The sequence below is a fragment of the Xylocopa sonorina genome, chromosome 8, assembly GCF_050948175.1.
Source record: "Xylocopa sonorina isolate GNS202 chromosome 8, iyXylSono1_principal, whole genome shotgun sequence".
NCBI lineage: Eukaryota > Metazoa > Arthropoda > Insecta > Hymenoptera > Apidae > Xylocopa > Xylocopa sonorina.
This window is the reverse complement of record NC_135200.1, coordinates 2,873,913-2,895,061: the sequence shown is the minus strand read 5'-3', so window position 1 is coordinate 2,895,061 and position 21,149 is coordinate 2,873,913. Positions and strand designations below refer to the sequence as shown.

Sequence of the window (21,149 nt, the reverse complement as noted above, 5' to 3'; positions counted from 1 at the left end):
CTTTAAACGACATTGATACCGATTATTTATTTAATGCAACTTGCTTTACTAAGAAAACTGAAGAGGCTGACAAGATTTTTACGGTATAATTAGTGGAGGATTAAAATGAAATTCACTTGCATTTTAATTTGCGGCAGCGAGAGATGCAAGTTTCCGCTTAGTAAAATTAACAGGAATGCTCTGCGACCTCGCGTCTATTGGAATTCGAAAATGATGCAACGAAATAACGCACGTCCACTGCTGAGAGCTTATGGATTGGCAATACGTGCTCACGTGTTTCCATTCCCAGCGGCGTCAGACCCGAATACCTTCGTGGCAGCTTGCTAGGTACCAGCCTCGACGTCAGGCAGCTGTCAGGGCTTTTATTCCGTCGTTGAAAAGTCCCCGGGCAACATATTATTCGACACGCAAAACCGTCGATCAAACTCTTCCGTTGTAATCCGTTTCCAAACCCGGATCGAGTGACAAACGCGGCTGTAAAACGAGTCCGAACTCCAACGACGGTGTCGCGGTATGGCAGTCGTTAAACCTGAAACTAGTTATTTACCCTGGATCGTGTGCCCATGGTAATTACGCCTGCATTTATGTGTATCTCAAGGATGAAGAGGGAACAGAAACGATAGCGCGGTGTAATTTTTGCTACAATTTCTGGAAAATCAGAAACAACGTTCTCTAGAGTCATCCAAGAGTGATTATCGTTCAATTTAGGAGTGTTTTTATTTATATTTTAGCAGATTTATATTTTTATGAATACAATTTAAAAAGGTCGTTTTAATTTTATTATAAGTATGCATTAAGGTAAGAGTTCCATAAAACTAAGTAAAAAGAATGCATCCTTAATTTATATTTCGCAAGGCGATTCTCGTGACTTCAATATTGCTTGTTAAACATAGTCGTTACTTCAGTTTTATAGCTGCATAATAGCTACAAAATTTGTGCTACCATTATTATTGGGAATTTTTACTGCACGACCAAAATAGGAATTACAGAAATTAGCAATGAGATAGTAACCGACTATAATTGATTTGTTTAGGCGCCCTTCTAAGCCCGAGTCCAACGCCGCCTGTATTTTCGAGATGGAGTACAAGTCTGTTGAACAGCGCCGGAAGTTCGCCAGCAAGTTCAGCGAGGTCGTCCTTCAACCATCGACAGCCATACTTGGGCTGGCGTTCTCAGGAACGGCTGACGAACCCGCGAACACCGGCGGAACGTCTTGCTCAGGGTATTCTCCCCCAGTTGCAAGCAGCCAACAAGGTTTGTACACGTGTATTAACGTTTAATTCTTACGTTATCGCTTAACCGGTATCTACATCGTGAAGCTATTTTTTAGTATCATTAAGAACTGGTTTTGCAATCTGACCATGTTCAGATCATTCAAATTATTGTACTTGATTTGAAGTTGTTTGATTTGGAACAATCTGAAGTTACCTTACATTAATTTAAATTTAAAGTGTGTATAATAATAATGTTTTTTTTTTAACACTAAATTAATTTTAAGTGACAAAAATCAATTACTACAGAATCGTTATTTTAGATTTAAATATAATTGTTCACAGTTTCGTTACTATTAATTCTGAGAGATTCGAATTGAAATTTTGAATCTTTTGCACCAACGGATTTCCTAAAGTTTATGACGGAATTAAATTCGCGATTGCGATGCGAGCGTTCCGTCGAGAATTGGTCGATTCTCCCCGTTCGAATAATCGCTCCTAAATCCGCGTGATTTGGCCTCGAACCGTGGCCCCTCTGTCCGCGTCCTCCGCGTCTTCCTCTTTGTCCAATTTATTTTTAATTTCTGCAGACAGCGGGCAAACGCAGCGACGTCTCTATAATTAGAAATTCTGACAGAAATCCCCGGTGTCCCGACGTCTCGTGGCCTCTGCGATCCGCGACAAATTGACTGTTACCACGAATCACCCTCCTCGAAGGTTAGACCCGCGCCGCGACTATTGTCCTACTTTGCGAACTTTTAATCACCTTCTCGTTACCGCGGGAGTGTTCAAGTGTCTATTCTCGTGGTCGTTAGCGTTCATTCGAATTAAGTTTAACGACGATCGGACGCCTGATAGATATTCCTCGTTCCTCTTCTTTTTTTTTTTAATCACGTTGCACGTCGTTTGGCTGAACTTTACTCGGGTGAACCAAAATTGGACGTTCGACCTTTCGACTAGCAGAGAAAAGCACGTACGCTGAAAAAACAGTTTATTAGTAGTAGAAGGCGGCTTCTTTGAATCGCACCGAAGAAATATTTGCTTGGTTTAAAAAGTATCTTATTGGTCTTTGGAATAGAATGATATTCATTTTCAAGTAAATTTGGTTACTCGATTGAGACATTGTTGATGCGTTCGAAAATCTCATAGGATCTTAGATTTTTTAGATACGTTTGAATTCTTCGATTTTCACTTGAATACCATGACGTATAATAGTATTGGCAAATGATTATTAATTTAAATCCGTGAATCGAAGGGACTTAATAATTCACGAGCAACGGATGATTGATTATTAAATATTGTTGGCTTTCCCAATTGTTACACCAATAATCGATATATCAGAAACGTGATTAATAATTATTTTCATAAAATCGTAATGAACGTTGCAGGACCGTCGAAATCATTGACAAATATTGCGACGATTCGACATTAATTTTCCACTATGTTCTCTTTCAAATACGTTGATTATTATTTAATACACTTAATTATTATAATTGTTACATGACAGGAGTTTGCCGCAATTTTCAATTATCATTTCCACCGCAACTTCGTACTGCGCTTTCATTTGAAATAGAACACCGAATGTTCCGTGTAATATTCGAAATCAGGAGAATCAAACGTAGAGAACAAAAGCCCAAACGAAAAAATGATAAAAAAACATTTACATTTCTTAATTAAATTGACCGAATAGATATACCCATGTGAAATATTGAGAAAAATGTATACCTAAAGATCGATGCTAATTTTTCTAATTACAACGAATTAACCTCCCCTACGTATTACTAATTTTATCGCGTCCCACCTATAATTACATTTTCGAGCATCGATGGAAGTCGTTGAACGACGCAATAAAGCCAGCATTTCTCTTCGCAGCAGCAACAACAGCAACAACAGCAGCAGACAACGAATCAGCAGCTAGAGGTAAGGAACTCGATAAAGGAAGTAACCTCGGCCATTGTGCACTACGTGCAAAGCGGTCAGGAGGTTGGTGGAGGTGGCAGGCTGTCGCCTCGACCTCGACCTGAAGACTGGGACGACAGGGGCGGAGCAAGGTCGACCAGCCCCAGAGGTGAGCACTAAACAACCCCTGCCAAAAAAAAAAAAAAAAAAAATACCATCCTACCACCACCACCACCACCACCACTACACCATCACTACTTTTACTCTCTACGACAAAGGTAATTTTGAGTTTTCCTGATCTACTCTTGATGTGAAATCTCTCTCTTTGTCTCTGCATCCACACGTCGCCTCTCTTCTTCCGTCTGTCTCTGGATGTTCTATCTTGCCGCTACGTCTCGCGCGTTCTCGTCTAACAACTCCGCTCGGACTGTTGTCGCATAATCGTTCCTCCACGTGTTTACGTTCGTACAATAACGCATAATACTTAACACGGGCGTGCCTCTTCGCCGCGCTGCAGTTGAAAGCGGCGAAACCGACGACTCTGGCTGTCTCATCCGCCGTTTGTTTGTTCCCCCGGTTCTCTGTGTGTTTACTAACGAAAATTGCTCTCTCGAAAGCACGGCGATTCAACGAAACCCAGCGCACTCTTTCAATTCGCGTGAAACTGTCCTACTCCGCGCGCAGGCTCGTTCACCCCCTCGAATGCCTAGCACCGTAGTTGGCGTGCTCGCAATATCTTCCAGTCTTCTCAAGGTGTCACGGTGCCCCTTCGTTAACATACGATCGTCCTTTTTCCTACTCTTCTACGACCACTGTATATATATATATAGATGCATATATGATGTTTCCTCGTGTTTGCACGACAGCAGCCATCCTCGCAGACTTTTCGAGCAGTCGTGCGAACTCGTCAGAAGATTCGCACTAATGATTCTAAATGTAGTCTACAGCTCCCCTAAATTCTCTTCTTGGGAATTAAATACTGTTCGATTTATGAAAGAGAGAGAGAGAGAGAGAGAAACGCGTAATCGATTTTGTCGATGCGATTCGTGTCTATCCTGCTCGCGAGGAAGGTATAGTAAGTGTAATATGGCGAGATATGGAGAACCGATGTTTTTAATATGTGTACATGTACATTTGGCAAGGTCTAGCGTTGTAGATTAATTCTTTGAGCGCTGTGGACACGCGTGCGGGTTGGAAATAGTCGTTCATTGTGCGCTGTGGAGAACCCATTTATAGATTCGCGAGCAATTGTTCAATATGCGCACAGTGGACCCATGTATGGGCTCCATATTGAAACGTATATGGGCTCGTTGCTATTGTTACTTTTGTACTCGGACACGACAATTTCAAGTGCAATGTAACCAGTCAAGAGCACACTTTTCTACGCTCGGCAATTGAAATAGGCAGCTGAAGAAAAGAAAACTACTACTCTATGATATTTTTCAAGCAAACACTTTGCGTTGCAGCAAAATTGTCATACCAAGTAAGGCGATCCATACCATTATCTCAAATTTTTCAATAACAAAATGTCCAAAAATAGCAAAACATTATTATCAATTTGCTACACAGTAAAATAGACAATCAAGTAGCTGTAATAAATTCCACTTTATCTTTTTACGATCAAATTCTTTGCCACGAGACAGAATATATGTCTTGAAAATTTAAGATATAAAATTTATGACTGACATTTCAAAAGGAGTGAAATAGTATAACTTCAACAGAAAATTACATACTTTTCACTGAAAATAATCGTGTACATATGCATCGCACATATGAATCCCGGTCGAGTCACTATATCTCGCCGATTACGATAATACGGAATCCACGGAAACGGGCAGACAGTTCGAAATCAGAAACAGTCTCTGCGTGCAGATGTACCGGCGACGATCGTTCGATCCTCGAGTTCCTCGCGTAAGGATCGTTCCTGCGGAAGAGTTCGCCAGGCAGCTACGAGAAAATTGTCGAAACGCTGACAGCCTTGACACTAAATCGTATTTCCAGCGCGTGGCGCAAGGTCGAGGAGGAAAAGAGGAGGCGGAGACGCGATCGGGAGGACTCCCTCGACCCTGTCCGACCTCCGCGCGCGGTTTTCGCTGTCCGCGTTCTGTCTTCGATCGGTCTCGCCGAGGAGTGTGCACGGACACACGGGCGAGCGACCTACGGTTGCTATTTCGACGGCGTACCGTCGTGCCACCGAAATAGATCGCCCTGAAGTTTCGATCGCACCCCGTCGCGGACGAACCTAGCCGGCACTCTCCGCTCGACCTTACGACTAAATTAAAACAAACACCGGGGGCAGGGAACGGAACGCGTGGATACCTCGCGAGCTTTTATAATACGCACGACCGCGTTGATCGTGCCTGATCTTTACGATCCACGTTGCGACCTAACTGTCGATGGAACGCCCAGCGTCGAAGAGTTTGGCTTGGGACGCGTACGGGCGTATGGGGGTCTGCGGAGTAGAATACGATCGAACGAAAATCTATTCGATTCTCTCCTCTTGGAGCCCGCAGTTTGATTAGTTTTTCTTTTACACTTCCGAGTTGCGAGGAATTTCAAACGATTGATCATATTTTAGAGGTATTTACGAGTGGTACGTAGCTTGGAAGAGGGTTCTATTCGATCTTTCTAGTTCTCTTACGTTCTCTGCGTTCTGTGCAACATTACGTTCACCTTTGTCGGTCACAGTTTCGACGAGAGAAAGCTGGTGTTCAAAATATGAATGACGAATATGAGACAAAGGATCGTTCGAGAGCAGTTTATAGAAATCGATGGATCGTCTACCGACTCAACAGACCTGGTATAGAATCGCGTGTCCACAGACGGCTCTATAAGTCGGTACGCAATGCAGACTAGAGGAAGCTGTTCTAGCCCTAGAAGACTCGCAACAGGTTTCAACAGATCCCATTATGCCAGAGCGAAGACACGAACACTTGTGACACCGAAGAATTTTTTGTCGAACCGAATTTAAGCTTGCTTTCTGAATTCGTGGGTTCGAGAGAAGTACGCAGACAAGACGAAACTGTCTCGAGACAGACCTGTCCGTCGTGTAATGTGTGCCAGTCCTAAATGAGTCGTATACCGACTCGCCACGGTGTTGCATTAACTACATTTCTATCCGTGTGTGGTCTGTCAATAACCAGTGTGTGCGTGTGCCGATCCGTTCGGCTTTCGTTTACGTTGTGATTAATACTTCCGTGTTAGAGCTTCACTAACACGATCTAATCAGAGATTTCTGTCGTTTTATGAATGACCGTCCACTGACACCGCAGCTAACCTCGCGTATTGCGGGTCTGCAAAACGCGTGGCAAACGAGTGGCAGAAAGTAAACAGACAGCTTATGAGAGCGAAGCGAGCACCGGAAGTAACTACGATACTTCGACACTTTGTAGCGCAGTGCTTTGAAGCAGCCGTCAAATCGCGTCACACTTTTTTCGAGAACAAAAATGATACCATTCAAAAGGAAAGCACGGTGTATATATTTCTCGAGTTGAAATAATTTTGTTTCCGCGTTCTCCTCTACGTGGCAGCTTAGAAGCACCGCGTGGCTGTTTCGAAACACCGCGTACACGCGTTCTTCTCTACCGTGCGCGCACGTATCTACGAAGGGATCGTGGATCGTTGGTAAAAAAGAGGCCACCGAAACCGAGTACCCTCGAGTAGAGACCGCGCAGTAGCCCCGGACGCATCTAATGAAATGAAACTTCTCCTCGAAGGGAGCGTGAAGCTGTGTTGGATGGAGAGCTCGTTCGTTGGTACGAGACCAGTGGACTCGCCAGAGACGCCGATGAGTTTGGCCACGGAGACCGACTGCTGTCCCGGGTGCAACGCGACGGCCACCGAGTCGTGCAGTTGCGTCGACTCGGCCACGTCCGGCCTCTTCCTGGACCTGACGCCGACGCGCGACGACGGCCAGCAGCAACAACAGCTAGCCGGCGGTGGTAGCCTCTGTCCGTCGCCTTCATCGTCCCTAAATTATCACCAGCACCACCATCACCATCATCACCGTCAGCTTCACCATCAACAACAACCCCAGCAACAACAGCAGCGCCATCACCGCGGTGAGTTGCTGCTCGCCTAGCGGAAAAGCCAAAAAGCAATAAGTAAATACGGTTACGAGATCGGACAGGCGAACACGTACAGTCGCGAACCGCCAACCGGGGAACAGAGAACGCGGTTCGGTCGCGTTCCCACCAGACGATCCCTCGACGCGTCCCCATCGACCCGCCGATCTAAGCTGACGAAGACGATTCGCGTCTCACCGCGGAGGGCGCGACTACGCGCCGCTCCGACCTTTCCTCGGCCCCCATGTTCTCGTAGGGATGCTTCACGGAACTGAGACACGTGTATCTAGTGGTTGGTAGGCTTTGGTAACTACTTGATGACTATTAGAGAGTTCTTCAGAGGAGTCAAGATGGATAGCTGCAGAGTAGTTTTAGGGACGACGCTTTTGGCCTCGGAGTTTCGACATTTTTCCCGTTACTTTGGGCCAGTTATTTTCTCTGATTAATGACTAATCGAAAGGGGAGAAACGTGATATATTCATACGTACCTGCGATACGTAACAAGATATTTCTGTAAAGTTCAACGAGAGATGACTGTTCGAGTGGTGTAGGAGCGCAAAATGTATTTTGTTAAATATATTAATCATCTTTCGATATATTTGTAAAGTGACACGGTACACCATTGACCTCGGACGTTTCTTAAAGCAATCATTTGAAAAATAGCTGTTATTTTATGACATCATCTGAATGTTAACTGCATTGTATCAGTGTCGAAAATAACTATCCCAAATAACTTGCCAAGCGGAGCGAAACATTTTCACTCTCGTCCCAAAACGCTTCGCCGCTCGTCGCTCGTCGACGCTTAGAACGTAGCTGCGTAGAGAATCCTCGATTTTCGCAATTCCCAAAGCGACCGGCCGCATCGAACGTTCCATGTACCAGAGGAATCGCCTTGACGAGCTTCTCTTTCGCACGATTCGCTAAATTCGCGCGACTCTTCTCGGATCTTGGCAGGGAGCGATGAACGATCTTCTTGGAAGAGGTTCCTCTGACGCGCTTATGAGACTGGTCTAGTTTGGACGATTACGTTCGTAATCGACGCGCTTCTGGCATCCCTCGGGTGTTTCTACACTCGTATCGTCGAACGTTCTCCTCGTTTTTTCGTCACGAACGACGCGGTCTCACGATATTCACGTGACAGCGTGACGTTTCTTCGCGCTTCGAAGAGAAGTTCCGGTGGAACCGACACGTCGACAAACCGTCGCGCCGATTTCGATCACGAGACAGATTATTTTTGTATCCTGTTGTACGTAATGCGCTCAACGGCGCGTTAAATGTTGAATAACGAGGTGTTAGCTTTTTCATGCCTGCATCCTCGCGCGGGATTACGTTCTTCTTTTGAGAACACAGGGTTAACAAATCGAATTTTAATTTCACTGTTATTATTGTTGTTATTCCGTGATTGCTTTGTTACGATAACACGGAATGGAGATCGTGTTAAGTACGATTAAAAAATAATGTACGAACTTTGAAGAGTAACTGTTAAAGTAAGAATGTTACGTAATTCGTATTATAATAAGAATGTTATATTTGGAGGCATGAAAGGGTTAACGCGAGAACTCGGGTGGAAAGTGCATATTTTTGGATACTTTTCAAGTGTTTCTCTCGGAATGCTTTCTCTTTGTTGTACATATAATTTTTCCGACGTGTTAAAAGAGCGTGAGAATTTTTAGTTTTTTTTTCTACAAACAGAATATATATACAAAAGATGACACATCTTTATTACTCTTGTACGCAGCTTTTGCACTATTTTGTACTTTCTCACAAGTATGCTACTTATTTGCACACTTCTCTTTCGCGTAATACGTTACAAGTGACTTTGAAAAAAAAAGAACAAATGATAATGGAATTTTGTTTTTTTTTCCTTTTTTTTTCTTTTCACACGATTATTTCGTACGAATTAATTTCTGCTGTGCACGTATTGTTAAAGATGTTGAACTATCGATAGAGTTGATTGAAAGCTGTTGGAAATCGTTGTTACATCGAGTTAATGTCGATAAGAGAGATATTTTCTGAAGAAATTTTCGCGTTGCTACATTTATAGGGATACATTTTAGTAGTTTTATTCACGTAAGTGCAATTATCCCGATATTCGAGACGCGAAGGGCACCGGCTAGAATTTTTCGAGGCTCAAAGTATTCTCTTTTAATCACGCGCACGATCTTTGCTGGAAACGAATTGCCATGTATTTTAAAGATTGTCTAGTAACGTAAGCAACGAAATATATAGCGTGTAAATGCATCGTACATCAAAATAAACCACTCAGTATATTTTTCGTACGGAGTGCTTCACGGAATTGTCGTGCGATTAGAGATCAAATGATTCCTTGTACAGAACTAAGTCGATAATATAAAACGAAATTTTTTCGCACAAAATACCAGTTGTTTTTTTTTTTTATTTCTTCAAACAAATTTAATCAATTTTCGATCAATTACGAATCATTCAACTTTTACGTGATCGGTAAAATTGGAAATTGTCTGAAACTGTAAGTTCAAAATTATTTAAGTGCGTATTTCTTTTTTGTACCCCTTCACTGTTTATCACAATATCTATTTATTTTTTTAAACAATGTCTATGAATTTGGTACGATTTATAACGATTTATAATATAACGAATATTTAAATAGATAAAGATTCCGTTTTGCCAATACGAAAAGATTGTATTCTGTATCGTAAAATTATTTTTTTAGCAGAAGAATCACTTTCTTTCGAAATACATTTCGAAATTACTCTGTACGTAGACATTTAATAACAAACGGTGCAATGTAAACGAAGTTGTTCGCGTCCAATAGGAACGCGTCTTTGCTCTTTACGAGGGACATGTCCGAAGCTGTTCCACTTTGGATTCCACTTCGTCTAATGTAACAAATAGATAGCCTGTAAGATCCTTTTGTATCGCTTCTACGGTAACGATTAAATCCCGTTCGACGGGAGGATTCACTCGCAGTGCTTTCATTGTCAGCGTAGTTGATAGAGAAGCTCGAGATCTCAGCGGAAAGCGATTTCTAATCTGACATAACCTCGAGCCGATCGATCCACTCTCTGGTCTCTGTACACTAGCTTTCTATTTAAAAATATCGCGTATCGAGATTTGAATTCTACAGCCACGGCTGGATTACCATTATCCGAGTGCTTTCTTTCTCCGTTTATCGTTTTCGTCAGCTTCCTGTACTCGTCTAACCTCAAAAATATCAATTACTACTGCTCGAGGGTCTGGATCAATTCCCACGCACGCACGGTTTCGCGTTTATATCCAAGCACACCGACACATCATTTCAGGGTACCTGAATGTTTCGGAAATTCAACACGTATCACAATGTTCTTTTAACCCTTAAATGTATAATTTCCTTGAAAATAATGAAATACTTTGCGATAGCCGATTTATGTTGCGCGATGAAATTATAGGAAATTGGTTGACTAAAATCTATCGCATCTTTTCACATTCTTTCGTTCTATTTTGTAAACAGGGATTTTTTTGGTTAAATAACTGAAATATACGAGAACGCGCATGAGAATTGTTTTTATTCGATATTTTTCGCATTTATACACTCGTTACAGGCTGGAAAACGTGTTTCCAGATGGCACTGCATTTAAGGGTTAATCGTAGCTTTATTCTTTGGAGTTCTCCGATGACGCCGAATCCCGAAGCATCGAACCGCTTCCTTATGAAATTTGCAAAACAGCGAGTCGTTTCTAAAACGGGAATGTAAATGCCTGATACCGCGAATACTCGCTTCGCGGACTCTCGTCGTCGCCAAGCCGACAAAATCGTGTATTCGTCATTCCACAAGGCGGTCTCTCGACTTCGCGACGCGTCGACAGATCTCCTGGTTAGACTTTTTTTTGCAAAGTCTCGTTCGTTTATACGCCACGGTAAATACGTCTTTTCCTTTTTTTCTCTCTATTTTTTTTTTTTTTTTCACCGCGCACGAGAACTATATGTTTTATAGTGAATTTTGTTACTTTATTACTACGACCGCCCCTCGTCGTTGGAAGACCCCGTGCAGAAAGAACCCCTGATTGATCCACAAGTATCACTCTCCTTCTTTCTTTTTTTCTTTTTTTTTCCCAAGTTTTTCCCTTCTCCCTCTATATATTTTCCTTTATATATATATATATATACATACACTTGTTTCTTTTGCTCTCTCTACACAGATGCACCCCAATACCGTACTGTATTCGCCCCTACGTAATTTTCGTAGGAAAACGTCCCCTCTCTCGGATATACGCATATAAATATTTAGTAGTCCCCTTTATTAATTCTACCAGTAGTCATTATTACTTCTTTGCGTTTCATGTATGTTTACTCTGTAAAGTTGTCCGCATATACAATGGTATCTATAGCTAGAAAGCTCGGTATATGTATACGTATGTAGAAACGTTTGTAGGTATAATATGTATACATACGAGAGAAACAGTTTTACGTATTATTCGTGAACACCGTTCGTTATTACTTGCAAACGCGCTGATATTATTATTATTATTATTATTATTATTATTATTATTATTACTATTATTATTATTAATATTATTATTATTATTTACATTATCATTAATTTTTAATTATTATTATTATTATTACTATTATTATTATTATTATTATTATTATTGTTAATTCTTTAATTACGAGTGCAGTGTTCGCAGAACCGTCGTCGGTAAAAAAGCGCAGCATACACGTGCGCGTACGCGTTCACTCTCAGTCAACTTCTGCGTTACTTATTTTTGTTTCTTCTATTTTTCATTTTTTCCCTTTGCGTATTTGAAGTGTTGTACCTTAGCCGCGGAAGGTAGAGTAAAAGCTGCATCCAGTCATTGCTACGATCGACTCTTCGCATCGATAGCGGTAGACCGACCGACGCGAAGAATCGCTCGCTAAAAGAGTTTTCGTACGCGTGTACACGTGTCTCCCCCTCTCTACTAGAATCTTTACGCATCGCACGGTTCTGCGCGCCGGTGCTTTTTGCCTTTTTCTTAAGTACACAATTTTCCGTACTTATTGTTCGGACACACCAACGATTTATCATTTCTTTGTAAAGCGTAATTACCCTTGACAGCAATAAATTATTGTCATTTACCCTTTGCGTTGTTTTGCGTTCTTGTTGCTCCTTTATATCGTATCCTACGTTCTTCGATACGTATTATTATTATATACATTATTCTTTAAACTTTCACTCTCTCTCTCTCTCTCTCTTTTTCTTCAACACCGTCATTCCTTTTATATCTTTGTATCTATCTCCTACTTAATTTTTCTCCTCTTCAATTTTACTTCGTTTTAGTCTCGAGTATGTTAGCCAAAGGCACCGCGCCCTTTTTAAAAGTGTACACTACTATCAATCGAGTCTCTTGTATGGCGTACACGTACACGTAGCACGTGTATCGATTCATTTGGTTGATGCGCTCTGCTTGTGTCGTCACGGTAAGTGCTGTTATTCGTTTCGCCGCCATCGCTTTTGCCTTTCGTTGGTCTAATTTCTTCCTGGTTTTTTTCTGACTTTTTTTTTATACACATACCTACACATACTTACACGTACAGGACACTTTTGTTTATACGACGTAGTTTGGTCTCGCTTAGATTGTCCGGAAAACGTAGTTGCGAGGCCTCGTGTACAGGGCGTTTCACGTAAACTTCTCGGCTGAAATATTATTGCTGCCACTAAAATTTTTTGATAACGATTTGTATAAAAACTGTTTAATTTTGGACGACAATGTGTATGATAACAATTATACTTGTTAGAACAAGTAAATTTAATTATTCTTTCGTATCTTACATAATAAATATACATTTGTATAAGCATAAAAGGATACATATCATATGCGTGTTGATTAGGTAGAAATTAAGTACCTTTTGGTATCATTAAAATTAAAATAACTCGACAACTAATAACTTTTTGCCACAACTATCTAAATACTAAAAACAAAGCTGTTATCAACAGCTACAAGAGTACAAAAAAATTGCTAAGAATAAAAACTATACAACTTTCGTAGAAGTGATTTTTCAAATACTATTAACAGCACGATATAACAAACACGAATCGAGCAATATGTATCTCGAAATTAAAGATGGAATATTTTTGTCAGATAATATTTCAACGCCGATAATCGTGAGTTTTAGCAGAAACACTTCTAATGATAGCTGAAATACCCTGTATTATTTCTACCGGAAATGGAGCGTGAAGTAATAAAACAGTTCCGCCGACGATAGAGAGGATCGAGCCCTGTGCACTGGCGATACGTGAAAACGTTGTAAAGGTTCAAAGAGAGCGGGCCGCGACTCGGTTTCGTTTTTTCGCGTTCCCGCGCTCTTCGCGAGGGAAAGTGCCCGGGTACTGGTGCAATTAGACTAGCGTACGAGTAGAGTACACGTAGAAACGTAGAGAAGTAGATGCGAGAAGTTTAAGAGAAATTCGTGGGCGTCTCTGTTACGCGCTTCTTCTTCCTCTATTTTTTTTCGAATTCTCTCACTATTCGTCCCGTCTCTCCTCTTTTCTCTCAATTCTCGTTTCGTTTACGATAGTAGTCGAGGCTCTGTTCCTGTACGCGGCCCTGAAAAAGGAACCGGAACCACGCACGAGGAAGTACGGACGGTTACGAATCGTCGAGAAACGTCGGGTGCATAACAAACGAAAATGCGTCTCATCGAACGTTTCTGGGTTACGTTTTCATCGAGAGCCTCGTACACGTTCACATTATTTTGTATACTAACGGTGACTTGAAGTGTAGTTTCATTCGAGTGACTTGTAATCAAGTTCGTTGCGAACTCACAGAGAAAACTGACTCGATTTCTTTCTTTTGCGCGACGAATTGTAAGGAATCGATCGAAATCGATGCTATTCCATTCGTTGTGTGAAATGAAGTTACTTGGATTCGAATCTCAAATTAAATCGAGTTCCTTTACTTGTTCGAACGAGGCTATAGAATAACAACATTTCACGTACGTATTAAACGTTTCTTTGCAAACACCAATTGGCCTACTATTATTATTATCGTACTGTATTATTAAAGTATTAGTTTAAGCGGTGATCACGACTTTTGACCAGCGTCTGAACGTGTACGCAGCTCTTTACATTTTCGCGAGCAACTCGCCTCGACTCGAAGCTCGAATGGTCGTTCTCGAACGAAACTTTCGCTGAGACGGGGAAAACTAAACGCTCGTCGCGCTTGAGAAAAATCCCCGTATTGGTACTTGATAGCAATTGTCGATGCTACGGGAATACACTTGAAACGAGCCACGGGTTCTCTTCCGCTCGGTCAAGGTAAGAACACTCGCATGGGATGAACGATGGCACTCGAAGTTGCTGTAAGTCCGTGTGTGTGTTTGTTAAGACGAAACGAATGAAAGTTTTGCGACGAATGGCAATGTGAACATTCGACGCAGCTTGAAACGAGGTCGAAGCACCAAATCGGAGAAGAGTTAGACGTGTATGAAAGGATTCTTAACAAACACCCTAGACGGGAAACGCGTGACGAGCACCCTAGAGAACCTTGATAGCCGACTAAGAGGTCCTTCGACCTTCTCGCGTGCACGCGCTTTTGGTAAAAACGATTCAAATAGCGATCGATGATGCTCGACAACTTGCGTATGCATATTCGGATAATTATTCAGTTTGTGAAAAACTTATATCATTGTTCGTTAACTTCGATTGTTTCTAGTCACTGTGAAATAATTTATATACAAAAGATTGCGATTCTATGACCAAGATAAATGTTCAAGTACAAACTTCACTTATTTCATCTCATTATTATTACTCAAATCAAGATCACGATAATTTAATTAATTAAAATTAAAATGTCGAACGGGTCGTTACGTGTGACTATTAATAAGCTATCTTGCATGATACTACATGGATCGTCAAAAGTAAATATACTCAACACTTCCATCATCGACAGCTGCTTGAATCGTTGAACACACGAGACCCAGAAAAATGGACGCCAAAATCGTGAACCCACGCAAGACGAGACCCCGTTAAATCAGACTGAACGATTAATAAAGCAAATAATTCGACTGGACGCACGAACGAGAAAAAAAAACGAAAGACTGAAATTTCCATATCGCACGACGGACTGGACGTAACGTTTCGAGGCCAAGAGGATGACGCGGACGTCTCAGTCTCTTTCTTGACCCCATGCATGAAACCGATTAGGATCGGGCCAGAGCGATACGGACGAGGCGATGGCGACGGCAGCTCTTCTGCGGAACAAACCGAGCCCGGGTTCAACGACCCTGGAGGATGTACTTGACTCCCTCCTTGGCCTGCCATCCGCGTCGCGTACCCCGAGTCCTGGGCCAGGCCCCGTCGTAACCGGCGCATCCGCCTCCATGCGGCATCGAACGAACGTCGGCCAGGCTAATGCGAAAGCCGGGAAGAGCTGCAGCGACCTACGCCAAGACCTCCAAGGTAGGAGGACTATGTAAGTTTTCGTTCTGAACCAACTTCCCTCTCGAGAGAGAGGACTCGAGAGAGGCTCAAAGAATGAACCAAAAAGAGTAAAAAAGAACTAAAAAAAGAAGACAAATTTACTATACTCCCCTTTACTATGAATCTCTTTGTATATGTATACTTACTTATGTATCTCTGCGTGTTGTACAGGCACAGTATGGTTCTCTTTGACAAGGTGTTAACACGAGAAATGAAGTTCATTTTGTTATTTTATAGTTTTCTTTTTTTTGCACTTTTATTTTAGCAGTTGGAAACTTTGCGAGTGGGCGTTGCAGGGGCTTTTCATAAATTGATTTGCGACCAATGTTTTGATATTGTGGTAGTACTTTCGCTCGATGTAGCTCTTTGTTCCGTGCTACTTCTTGTTTTGGTGGAAGTTTGTTCCGTGTTGTATAATTTTGTTTAATGGAACTTTGTTTATATCGGCTAATTAGCGTCTGATACAAATTTGAAGTACTGGAGGGATGTTGAATGTACCTGTTAATGTTTTACGTAAGTTCGCGCTTGTTTAATTGTGAATGCTTTTGGTTTTGATTGCCTTTGTCGCAATTACGAGTAGCTTTTAATTACGACTAACTTATGTTTAACAAACAATTACGTGATATTTTATAATTTATAATTTAGCAAAAACAGTTTTATACCTTTTGATATTAGACAACTTGCAAAGATATTAATACAATGATAATATAACTAAACTTATTTATATTTTGCGTTCTGTTGACTATTATTATCTTTTTTCTTTTAATTATTTTTATTTTAATTTCCAATACTTTATGCTAAATACGACAACGTCCTAAATACAAAAACAAATGAGTACGAAGCATTATCATAACAACAATTAATAATTCATGAATTAAACGAATGTAGAGCGCTCGTTAAAAATTCGTGTCACACTACTGTCACAGTAGAAATTTAAATGTAAAATTACGATTCGCGTCTCTCTAATAGTTTAAATTGAATTCCATTCGAAAATACTAAAGATTCAGAAACGTTAAAAAGTCAATTAATCTCTTTGAACTCATTTCATTTTTACACCGTCGCCGCTTAACCGGGGAGCGTGGAATTAATATGTTAACATTTGAATTGTAAAACCATACTGTGCGTCTATGTTGTCCTCGATTTTATGCGCTCCGCTTGCGTTTCTCTTCGCCTCGTCGTCACTCACCTCTCACACACACCGCTCTCTTTTATATCTCTCCAATTCTCTCTCTTTCTCTCTCTTCTTTGTATACGTATCTCTTTGTAAAATTTCATTTTTCTCTCATTAGACGAAAAGTATCGGCGTTTCACATTTATATTTTTGCACGGTTAATTCACAGCCATCTTATGTTTGAGAAATCTGCGAGCTGTGTCAATACGTCCTACAAATAAATGGAAATTAAATGCTAATTGTCGTAAGTCGAGAATTTGAAATTATTCAGCTGTATGGTAATCACTTCTTTATTAATTTTCACTTTTAAATCAACCTCTGCTTTTATCAAATTGTTGACATATTTTATTTCTTGTAACATATTCTTCAAGCTATTCAAATTTGAACATCTAGTTTTTATATTTAATGTTTGAAAACTATTTCAAAAGCCATTCCTTAAGCGTGCTAATAAATTGGTAACCTACATTACCTACAGATTTTCATAAAATGCCTTCGAACTCCACCAGACATATTGACACAGCATTCGATCTCTTCATCATTGACCATATCGTATCAACCATGCGTTTAAATAATCAGTGATCAGAATGCTTCGAAACGCCTATACAGAATGCATCCGACGCAGCTAGATAACTTGCCCTGTGTAAGGCCACTTTCCCGTTTCATCGTTCTCTCGCAGCCATTTTTTATCGCTTCGAGATCACTGTTCAGAGCCATTGTCAACTACGATCGACGACGAAGGAGGGAACGGTGAAAGACGATGAAATAAAAGAAATGCTAAACGAGAGCAAACGGAGAGAGGAGCAAGTCGTATGGACGACGAAGAAACCGCGGATGCGACGTTTTACTCCCTGCCCTCGGTTTTCTTTTCTGTTTTCTGTTACACTTATGTTGTTTTACACCTTTGCAGACACAAAAAGGCGTCTGATAAAGTTCAGGGAGGCGGAATCGTAGCGTCTCGCCTCCTTTGAATTGCAGACGTCTCGATGCGAGGCTTATCGATCACAGACGATTTTACCGACGGTGAAACTAGCCAATCTGGGGACACGGAGCTAATTAAGGTGGTTGACGCCGACCGCAGGAGACGCGAATCGTTAAAATATACGAAACCAATTCGTAAGGATACTTTCAACATTTTTGTTTTCGTTCTTGCTTATTTCTGTTTCTTCTTCTTGTTCTTTTTTACCCTTGTTTTCGTTAACGGCTCTTTTTTTGCTTATCGTTTATCCTTGCACTACGAGAGTATCTTTTATTTTTAATTAAAGGCACTTGGGGGAGGGTGATTTAAAAAAATGATATAATTTTAAGTGACTTGCAAGTGGCCTGATCGAGCAGTTGGTTAATCTTTAGTGTTCGTTAAGGATTTAACCTATTAACGAGACTTTATGATCGCAAAGGGTACGTTACGATAATCATTTTCATTCCATACACACAACATCGCTTATATGTACGTATTGTCACGTTCCACTTTGCTTCGATACGCTCGGTTGTACCGGTATCGTTTATGGATGAAAGCGTGACGAAAGCAATTCTTATAATAACATCTGACGGTGTGAAACAATTCGAACGAACGTGTATAAGATAATCATTACCTTTTCATTGCTTCCAATGTGAAACAAATAATATTCTGGTGTTAACAAAAATTTGTACCGCACCTTAGTTACATTTTTATAAAAAATCACAAGTTATTCAAAGAAAGTTGTGCAAGCGATATTTTTGCACGTGAAAATTGAAAAGTTCATCCAATACGTACGCGTCAATTGCCAGAATCTATCGTAACCGTAACGTGGATGGTCACCATTTAGCATTTCCATCACGCGTCTTATTGCAATGTACTTGTACCATAAATCCACACTTGCGCGATAGATTCTGCATATCACTTTTCTCGATAACGAATCTAGATCACTCTTTGAAACTTTCTTGCCAGAATCGTTTGAAAAAACTCGAAGCAGGAACAAAGCATGACTCCTTTCGTCCGAACGATAAAATGAAACCGGTACGACCGTCGCAAGCACAAAAAGTACGACCAATCTGAAAGTTCACCGGTATGTCTGACAATGCAAACGAATTACGATAATGTCGCAGAGTCCGCTAGGAGCGTGATGGACGTGCAAGGAGCCACCGAGGAGCACGCCTCCTACTACGTGGGCGAGCTGGTGCGGCGCAAGAGCGAGGGCAGTGACGCGATACCCTCGAAAACGGCCGCGACGCAGCCGAGGGCCGGTCCTCTGGCCCATCGAAGGGTCTCCTTCGACAGCAACCAGGAGGCGAACGGGCTGGCGATGGCCGGGAACGCCGCCGAGAAGATCGTGCGTTGCGGCAACAACAAGTGCAGCAACTCGACAAGCCTAGCTGAGGCGAAGAAGAACTACAAGAGCTGTCACAACTGCACCTGTTTGTACTGCTCGAGGGAATGCCGGAGAGCGCATTGGCACCGGCATCGAAGGACCTGCCTGCACACCCGCGCTGGCAGCCTTTGCAAGCAGGTGTTGTCCTCCGCGAAGGAGGACCCGATCACTCTGAAGCACATCTCGGCGCTGGCGAAACGCGGCTACGCGTTCCATGGCCGCGGGGCCGTCAAGTGCTTCTTCTCAAGCCCAGAGGCCGCGGAGAAGTTCATCGCGAACGGCTTCGTCGACCTGGGGGAGCCAACGTACGTGCGCTGGTCGGATCTGCTCGCCCGGGAGATGGGCACGGAGCTGTACGCGGAGGTGATCAGACTGTGCAAGTCGTACAATCCGGATACGAGGCTGGTATTGTTCGTAGCTGTCTGCGTGGTGAGCGAGGTGCCTACCAGCGGGGCTGTTAAGTGGGAACGGCAGCTGGTGTCCAGGTGTGCCAAGATCTACTTGGACTCGGCGAACAGGCACCATACGTCCTCTTCGTCCGCGTCCCCGCAGGGCAGACAACAGTCGACGTCCCCGTGCAACATCACCAGAGAGATGGAGTCGCCTGAGATGCTGGTGCTGACTTCGTTGCCGGGCAACAACGGGCAGAACACGCCGAAGAGAATCCGCGAGATCAGCTTCACGAATATTCAGAGGCAGCTGAAGCTGAAAGGTGTCTCGCTGAGGAGGCACTTCCCGCAGGTCTACAGGAAGCTACGCGCGTACGTCGACGGCACCGTGGACAAGTTCGCGCCAGTCACCATCTATCCGAGGGACCAGGCGTCCGGGAAGAGTTTCATGTGCATCATCATGCTTGGAGTGGAACCGGAGCGTCTTCAGCTGCTCCCAACGGATTCCTCTAGAGTTAGAACCGTCGACATCAGCGTCGAGGAGGAATGAACGCCGAGTAGATGCTCCTGGTATTCGCTTAAGCGGTTTTTTACTAAATTTAGTAAGAGTTATTCTTCTGCAGGCTACGATAGGCATCCGCGAGCAAAGGTGGAGGTTAATCTTCAGATTCCGAGCTTGATCTTCAGGTATCTGCGATTCCAGATTGAGAGAACGGGGAGGGGGACGCGCGTGATTATTGCCCGCGCCCGATACAGCTGAAGATAGCTCCTGGAATTTCGTAGGAAATTGAACGGAAGTAGATCGTTTTTGGGAGTGGAACGCCGGCCAAGGACGTAGTCTTTTCGGGGAAAGACGATTTCACCAAATCGAGGACACGTCGAGGTGCGGTTGGTATTCCATGGCAGTTCGCGTGGAGCAACGAACAAAACGCATAGATAAATTAGACTGTACGTTGCCGACACTCCCGTCTTCGTTCGGTTTTGCAGATAGATTTAATCGTGTATTTGTATAGTTTGTAACGACGACTTGTCGGTACACGCGTTAGACTCGCGGGCGATGCTGGCTCGCGTATCGTATCGACGTCGAGGAACATCGCTATCCTCGTCGATGTACATTAGAGTCGTCGACAACGACGAGCATTGATTTTCACGGTCATTCAACGAACGTCTTACCTCCTCGTAACTGACATCTCGCAGTTTCGTTCGTGAATTCAATTCGTGAACGTTAGAGAACCTTTCTGATTGCTTCGATAGATCAAAAGGAAAGCTCCTCGATTTGGTTGTTGTTCTATCAGATGTTTATTAATTATATCGATCGTCGAACGAATCAACGAGCAACTTCAACAGAACCAACGGTTCCTATCGGTACTTCAATACCGATCTACTTTTTTCTAAACCTTAAACTTATTTTCCCATTAAGGTTTCAATATAAAATCTTGCATTCTCCAAAGAAAAACAATTTTTCCGATACATGATTTTGATTGCAACACTTTGATTCGTTTACGTAAACTCAGTTTCATTAGGTAATCGTCGATTTATGGTAAAAATGAGATCTGTTCAAACGCTCGACACGTTCGACGAATCGTTCTCGAAAGTATTGAGCGAGAAATATCTTGTTGTCCTTTCGTTCGATTTAACGTAGTTACGGTTGTAT

At 42.3% G+C, this 21,149-nt stretch overlaps 1 protein-coding gene across 11 annotated transcripts in view; it reads left to right on the top strand.

Annotated features, from left to right (window-relative positions):
* Positions 1 to 20,842, top strand: part of LOC143426257 (uncharacterized) — a 99,722-nt gene extending 78,880 nt beyond the window's left edge. For 4 of the 11 annotated variants that reach the window (XM_076899555.1, XM_076899554.1, XM_076899553.1 and 1 more), the window contains exons 8-12: positions 1,034 to 1,254; positions 3,084 to 3,279; positions 6,827 to 7,171; positions 15,315 to 15,569; positions 18,844 to 20,842. In XM_076899555.1, coding sequence (XP_076755670.1) covers positions 1,034 to 1,254; positions 3,084 to 3,279; positions 6,827 to 7,171; positions 15,315 to 15,569; positions 18,844 to 20,045 — 2,219 coding nt within the window. In that variant the 3' untranslated portion in view covers positions 20,046 to 20,842. Of the gene's footprint in view, positions 1 to 1,033; positions 1,255 to 3,083; positions 3,280 to 6,826; positions 7,172 to 15,314; positions 15,583 to 17,668; positions 17,855 to 18,843 lie in introns of those variants that run through there. The other 7 variants (XM_076899556.1, XM_076899562.1, XM_076899560.1 and 4 more) reach the window with 7 other exon arrangements.
* Positions 20,843 to 21,149: the final 307 nt, after the last annotated feature.